At 39.3% G+C, this 8155-nt stretch overlaps 1 protein-coding gene across 1 annotated transcript in view; it reads left to right on the top strand.

The window, feature by feature from the left end:
• Positions 1-8155, top strand: part of TOP1 (DNA topoisomerase I) — a 95763-nt gene that overhangs the window by 66877 nt on the left and 20731 nt on the right. The window contains exons 10-13 of the mRNA XM_017511933.2: positions 2608-2729; positions 3622-3744; positions 5445-5632; positions 6879-7023. Coding sequence (XP_017367422.1) covers positions 2608-2729; positions 3622-3744; positions 5445-5632; positions 6879-7023 — 578 coding nt within the window. The remainder of the gene's footprint in view (positions 1-2607; positions 2730-3621; positions 3745-5444; positions 5633-6878; positions 7024-8155) is intronic.

Genomic DNA, 8155 nt, shown 5'->3' with positions numbered 1-8155 from the left:
TAGAGACGGGGTTTCACCATGTTGACCAGGATGGTCTCGATCTCTTGACCTCGTGATCCACCCTCCTCAGCCTCCCAAAGTGCTGGGATTACAGGCTTGAGCCACCGCGCCCGGCCCAAAGTCTCATTTTTTAAAACTTATTTTTTAGTTTATTTATTTGAGACAGAGTCACACTCTATCACCCAGGGGGAGTGCAGTGGCACAATCCTGGCTGACTGTAACCTCCACCTCCAAGGTTCAAACGATTCTCATGCCTCAGCCTCCTGAGTAGCTGAAATTACAGCCACATGCCACCATACCAAGCTAATTTTTGTATTTTTATTAGAGACAGGGTTTTACCATGTTGGTCTAGCTGGTCTTGAACTCCTGACCTCAAGTGATCCTCCTATCTCAGCCTCCCAAAGTGCTGGGTGCCCAGCCACATTTTTTTTTTAATGCTCTTAACATTTATACCAAACAGACCTGAAAACAGTTTACATTTTTTTCTTGCCATTTTATTTTATTTATTTTATTCCTAGTGACTTAATGTTTCCCTTTATATTGGAAACATGTTATACTTTTCTGAAGAAGTGTAGGGACTCTTAATACAGCCTGTCTTCCCCAGTGTCTTCCTTCCAAAGCAGCGTCTTGGGGGTTTATGGGAACAGCTGCGCCACCTGTTGGCCTTTTAAGTTAATGGCTTCCAAAGTGGGTTCTTTCTATTAAAACTGAATTTTGTGCTACAGTTCTCTACGCCCCTGCAGTTAGATTGCAAGTCATTATGAAGTGAGATAAGATGTCTTCTGAGTTTTGAAATATATGAATTTCTGGCTAAATTTTAGTTTTCTATAATGAATGTGAGCACCCTTGGTGAATTATTAATACCTGTGTAATAGTAAGGCAGTGGAATTATAGTTAACCTCATGTTAAGTATAGCCAAATGCTATTATTATAGCCTGGACTGGTTGCAGGTGATGTTGTAAAGTTGGATTTTTAAGAAAGAATGGAAATTGGCACAAAGAGTACTGTTGAAAGCATTCTGTTTGAAAAGCAGATTAAATTCCCTAGTACTTTTCTTTCATTGCTTTATTAACTAAATCAGGTACATAAAATCCCTATTCAGATTTTCTTTACCAGTTAGCAGCTTTCATTGTAAAACATCTGAGTCCCTTTAGACAGCTTTTTTGTTGTTGTTGTTAAAGACATAATCGTGCTCTTTCACCCAGGCTGGAGTACAGTGGTGCAGTCTTGGCTCACTGCAACCTCTGCCTCCCAGGTTCAAGCAATTCTCATGCCTCAGCCTCTTTAGTAGCTGACAGGCTCCCACTATCACACCTAGCTAATTTTTTTTTTTTTTTTTTTTTTGAGACGGAGTTTCGCTCTTGTTACCCAGGCTGGAGTGCAATGGCGCGATCTCGGCTCACCGCAACCTCCGCCTCCTGGGTTCAGGCAATTCTCTTGCCTCAGCCTCCTCAGTAGCTGGGATTACAGGCACACGCCACCATGCCCAGCTAATTTTTTGTATTTTTAGTAGAGACGGGGTTTCACCATGTTGACCAGGATGGTCTCGATCTCTTGACCTCATGATCCACCCTCCTCGGCCTTCCAAAGTGCTGGGATTACAGGCATGAGCCACCGTGCCCGGCCACTAATTTTTTATATTTTTAGTAGAGATGGAGTTTTGCCATGTTGGCCTGGCTGGTATGGAACTCCTGACCTGAAGTGATCTGCTCACCTCAGCCTCCCAAAGTGCTGGGATTACAGGTGTGAGCCATTGTGCCTGGCCCCTTTAGAGACAGCTTTTACATAAACAATTGGATACACCAGGAACCCCAGTCATCCTTGTGCTGTGGATACATCCTGGTTCCCTGAAAGAGGGAGCCTCTTGGTACCCGTGTTCCAAAGCAGTGCATTGCAAACTCTAGTGTGCATCCAAGTCTTGTTAAAATGTAATTTCTGATTCAGTAGATCTAGGAGGGGGCCTGGGATTCTGCGTTTCTAACAAACTCCCAAGTGATGCCAGTGCTGCCTGTGAACCACTTGGTGAATAGCAAGGTTCTAGAAGACGGTCTTATTTAGGCTTTTCCTATGGGAAATCTGGGCTTGCCTGCTATGGATATATATTTTTTTATTCATATTCCACCCACCTAACTTTGAAGAAGAAAGATGCCTATTTCTTTTCCCCACAATTCCTTTCTTCCACTCCCTGCCCTATCCCTTCCTCCCCTTCTTGAACAGAGGCTGCTTAGCTTAGCAGTGGCAGGAGTCCCTCTGAGGATTTGATTTTTAAAAACCATTGAAGAGGTGTAAAGGACCCTGCTTGCTGAAAGGAAAAGGAAGAGTGACTGGGCCTCCCCCAGGTCATCCCTGTCCTGAGCAGGCACCTGGGAACAATTAACTGGCATAGTCTCCAGAGAATGACCCAGGTAAATATATGCTAAAGAGAAGGAGAATTTGTACAAGTAAATATAAATCAGTATGTTGTCTTTGTTGTTGTTGTTACTATATGTCACCAGACCTTTATATACCATGAGAAGACCATTATTAAAGAGAATTCGCTAGCCCTGGGTATTTATACTTAGAACATGAATACTATACCTCACTTTTTGGAACCACTTTTTTCTCTAGGTAAAGTCATGAAGCTGAGCCCCAAAGCAGAAGAAGTAGCTACGTTCTTTGCAAAAATGCTCGACCATGAATATACTACTAAGGAAATATTTAGGAAAAATTTCTTTAAAGACTGGAGAAAGGTACTGTAGCCCATGTGTTAAAATCCTAGTACCTTGCAAAACAGTCTAGTACTAAGTAATTATAATCTTCCAAAACATTTCCTGATGTAAAATTTGAGTTTTATGGATTTTTGTTGTATTTAAATTTGTGCATTTTTTGTCTGTTCATTTACTATTTTATGTAGGGTTTCTGTCCAAAAAAAATACTTGTGTATCTTTGCTGTCGGCTCTCATGTGATTGCAGGAGGGTATCAGATTAGGTCATACAGAAAACCTCAACTCCAGTTGCGCACAGGAAAGTTTGTCTCTGCAGGACTGCACCATGTCTGCTGTTGCAAAGAGAAATGTTAATCTGATGTCCTATTCCCTGTAAATTCTTGCTCATTTGTTTTAGGTACTTTCTACTCTTGAAACCTCATAGGCTGTATCTGCCTAGGTGATTTTTAAAAATCTCATTATTCTCAATTTGGATAATGTGGACAAAGGCAGCAGTAAAGTTTACTTCCTGAACTAGTTCTGAAAAGCAGATTTAATAAATGAATAGAAGAGGGGTAATGTTTCTAAGAGAGAATCAGTATGGAAATGTTTCTGTTGTTACTAAAACAAATGATTTCAAACTTGTGTTCACATGCCTCGGGGCAGTGTGCCATGGAGTCTAAGAAACCACATTAAGAGTTCATCTTTTTCCACGATAAGTTATATTAAAACATTTTTACATTATTAAATACATATTTTGTAATAGAATAAAGTAATTCAACTGTTTTTTGTTTTTTTTTTTTCAAAATTTGTTAATTGAGATTAGCCACTTCTAGAAACCTTTGACTGAAAAAAATGGTGCTTGGGTGTAATTGCAAAGAAACCCAAGGACTTATTAGTATGTTTTTGTTTCATCTTCCCCTTTTCTTTTGACTAGGAAATGACTAATGAAGAGAAGAACATTATCACCAACCTAAGCAAATGTGATTTTACCCAGATGAGCCAGTATTTCAAAGCCCAGACGGAAGCTCGGAAACAGATGAGCAAAGAAGAGAAACTGGTACTATAAAAGTTATTAAACCTCTGGAGAATTTTGGAATCATGATTGGTTTATTTAATTTTCTTGTTGGTTCCTATGACAAAACATTGATTTGAGTGATTTCACATCATTCTATGCTAAAGACTTAGAATTCTCAAAGTCTAAATTTTCTTAAAGGTCTTAGTTAGACTGAAAATTGTGAATGAGTACTTTGCTCAGTAGGTCCCTTTAGGAACCCTGGTGTTTCAATGACCTAAAAACCAGTCAGTAACTCCAGCCAATAATATAGTAATTAAGGATGGGCAGACCTGTCACACAGTGGCTACTGGACATTAAGGATTTAAGACAGATGAAATCATACTGGCCATGTACCTCCCTGTTTTTTGATCTGTTTTACTCTGGAATCTTGCCATGCTCATCCATCTCCATCTTCCTGCCTTGGCCATCCTCATTACTGAAGGATTTTTCTGGTATCCAGCTGGGATGTCGTTTTTCTTGTACAGGCTGCCTGTTTTTATTTTTATTTTTTTTTTTAAAAAAAAGGTTTATTGGAACCAGCTGCCCCTACTTGTCTACATATTATATATGGCTGTGTTTATGCAACAGTGACAGAGATGAGTAGTTTCAAAAGACTATGTGGCGTTCAAGCCTAAAATATTTTCTTTCTAGAAAAAGCCCCTGAACTAGAGGAATCCAGGGTAGAATTTCATTTTTTCCAATCACAAGTCCAGAAGTTAAGGATTTTAAGGAATTCTTTGTACTTCAAATCCCTGTAGTTTCAGTATTTTAAAGGACTTGCATGTTTATATAATTTAGACTGTTGTATTTATATAACTCATTATTTCATGGTACTTATTTGGCCACTAGTTTAAAAATTAATGAATTACTATAACAATGTTAAACGCATCAGACTTTTCAGTCTCAGGTAAGTCTTATCCTCAATATTCCAAGTTAGTGAAATTTAGTATATCATTTACTTTAGGGGCATTTTGAAACTTAAAATATCACTTTGGAGCTTTGTTCTTAGAATTTCGATCCAAAGATAGATTTTATAGACATCCCCTTGCCAGAGCCCTGCCAAGGACACCTGCTGCCAGCAAGGTCTGAGCCTATTCCCATCCACAAGGCAGCAGGACTTAGTTAAATTGAATCAATAAGTATATAATTTGGCAAAGAGTCAATAAAGGGTAAGGAGGTTCAAAATCTCACCCATCATACCCCAGCTTTTTGGAGCAAGGATCATAGTGTAGAGTATATATGCCTGTATCCCTATGAAAGAATTAGTGACAGATCTGTCTGGGCTTGAAAACTCATGTTTTTAAGCTGTTTAAATGCTGTTTAACTAAATGGCTTGAGCTTTTCTTTCATGAGGCTCTATCAGACTTCTCCATCTCCTGTTTTGACAGTACTCAATAAAACAGTATGAATTTTTAAAGTACATTTAAAAACACTCGAACAACATGTATAAACATACATCATTTAAGACACAATAATCAGTTTTGAATTTAGTTGAAGTCAACCCTTACAAGCAAGTCTTTTTGGAGAATTTCACGGTATTTAAGTTTGAGAAAACCACTAGAAGTTTCCCTTTATTTGAACTTATTTTTTAATGATTTTCAGACTTTTCTCTACCTTGACCTAGTCTCCTACAAGAAATGAAAATGTATTAGTAGAGAAAAGCAATCTGAATCTATTTTGAGTACTTTCTTGCTATCTTCCAGAAAATCAAAGAGGAGAATGAAAAATTACTGAAAGAATATGGCTTCTGTATTATGGATAACCACAAAGAGAGGATTGCTAACTTCAAGATAGAGCCTCCTGGGCTTTTCCGTGGCCGCGGCAACCACCCCAAGATGGGCATGCTGAAGAGACGAATCATGCCCGAAGATATAATCATCAACTGTAGCAAGTGAGCTCATACTTCATCCTGTGGGCCAGAAAGGAGGTGGAGGGCGTCCTTTGTTGTCAGTACTTGGGAATATTTCCCAGGTTACACAGGACTGTTTGGGAAGGGAGATACTTAAGAACAGGACAGTATTTCCATGTATAGGTCTCCAGATGTTTGTGAAGTACAATAGTCTCCCCTCATCCATAGAGGATATGTTCCAAGACCCCCAGTGGATGCCTGAAACTTTGACCCAATTGCCATCACTTAGAACCCATTTCTGTTAATGCCTTCCACCTACAAATTTAATGCCTTTTCCATCTTTATTAAGTACTTATCACATACAGTGGCTATAACTTTTGCAGTTTGAGGTACAACAGCAAAACCAGCACAGCTTTCTTTTTCCTTCTTCACAGTTTCACAGATGGAAGATTCATTCTTACCTTAGATCTTAGCAACTTGAGCATATATTTTTTTTTTTTTCTTTATTAAGTCAAGAACTGTCACCTTTCATTTAAAGCACTCTGCAGCTTCTCTTTGGCATATCCAAAATGCTAGCATCACTACTTTTGCACTTTGGGGCCGTTATTAAGTAAAAGAAGGTTACTTGAACACAAGCACTATAAAACCATTAGAGTCAACCTGATAACTAAAGCGGCTACTAGCTTACCCAGGGGCAAGTGACATACGTATACAGCATGGATATGCTGGACAAAGGGATGGTTTACAGGTCCTAGGCGGGAATACAAGAGATTTTATCACACTCCTCAGAACAATGTGCAATTTAAAACTTATGAAAAAAAATTTTTTTTGAGACAGAGTCTCGCTCTATCACCCAGGGTGGAATGCAGTGATGTGATCTCAGCTCACTGCAACCTCTGCTCCCAGGTTCAAGCAATTCTCCTGCCTCAGCCTCCCGAGTAAGTGGAACTACAGGCATGTGCCACCACACCCAGCTAATTTTTGTATTTTTAGTAGAGACTGGGTTTCACCATATTGGCCAGGATGGTCTTGAACTCCTGACCTTGTGAGCCGCCTGTCTCAGCCTCCCAAAGTGCTGGATTATAGGCGTGAACCACCGCGCCCAGCCATGAAATGTTCGTTTTTGGAATTTTGTATTGAATGTTTTCAGATGACAGTTGACTGAGGGCAACTAAAACCTTACATAAGGTAGGACTACTGCGTTGACTGTTAAGATAACTTGGAAAAATATGTGGTAAAATCATTCCTTATGTCTCATTTCACTGTCCTCTTGCTGTGTTACTTCCAGAGATGCCAAGGTTCCTTCTCCTCCTCCAGGACATAAGTGGAAAGAGGTCCGACATGATAACAAGGTTACTTGGCTGGTTTCCTGGACAGAGAACATCCAAGGTTCCATTAAGTACATCATGCTTAACCCTAGTTCACGAATCAAGGTAAGGGGATAGCTGAGAGCTACACTGGTTCGTGGAGCTGATAATAACCCTTTTTTGTTGGAATATAATGTTCTCGTCCCCTAGAATCACTTTGACAAGTTAAAAACCCTCTGCATTGAAAGAAGGTAAGTACTTTCATAATTAGCATTATGGTGATCTTCCTACAGTGCCTCCATTTTTTTTGGTCACATTGTAATCTTACTCATTTATTAATTCACAAATATTTACTGAAATTCCAATATGTGCCACACACAGTATATGTTTGGTGCTAGGAATTATGTTGTTAAACAAGATAGATGTAGTGCCTGCCTTCACATTGCTTACCGTCCAGTGGTCAGAATGTGTTGAAGTGTGTTGGTTATATATTGGTCTCTGTGGCTTTCTTCCACTTCCTCACCTTTCTTGGCTATGAGAAAGAGAATATAATTGCTGTATATCCTGAAACAAGTTGTAAAATCTAGTGTCTTATATTACTTTTGGCTTCCTTACAGTCTCACCGGGGTAGTTTCACCAGGGCCAAATGAAATGATTGTGTGTGAAAGCACATCATAAACTGTGTTACATACCTATGCATTGTAATTTGTTGATACTGTTATTGCAAGGAGATAACTCTTGGGAATCAGTTCTTGTTAGCCAAATAGCTACGTATATCCAGCTTTGGAGAGTCCCACAAACTTCTTCCTGGGAAGAAGTTTCCAGTTTCTTGCCTGGCCTCACAATATCGCTTCCCCTTCCTTGCCTGTGTTTTTGTCTGTTAGATGTATATTTCATAGTATATTGGAGGGAAGAAGTTCGTGGGACTCAAAAAAATATCTGAAGATCTGGCTGCCCTCACTATATAGCTTCCTCCCCTGCCTCTTTCTTCCTTCAAAACTACCAAGCTCTTTCTCACGTCTGGGATTTCAAATGCCTACTTTATATTCTCTGTTAGAAACTATGTAGACTGTGACTGTTTTATGTGCAGGAGACCTGGGATTAAAGACGTTCTTGATCCTGGTTCATAGGTTATAACATCTGTTAAGATGTGAAAGCCACAACTAAAAAGGCTGTGTGAACAGGGAAGACTAAACTGTACATTTTCTGGCTTTTAGCCTTGTGTTCTTTTATATATCACTGCTTTTCTAATGAAAAA

The sequence above is a fragment of the Cebus imitator genome, unplaced genomic scaffold, assembly GCF_001604975.1.
Source record: "Cebus imitator isolate Cc_AM_T3 unplaced genomic scaffold, Cebus_imitator-1.0 Scaffold18, whole genome shotgun sequence".
NCBI lineage: Eukaryota > Metazoa > Chordata > Mammalia > Primates > Cebidae > Cebus > Cebus imitator.
Note: the sequence above shows the minus strand (reverse complement) of the source record. Positions and strands in the feature narration are given on the sequence as shown.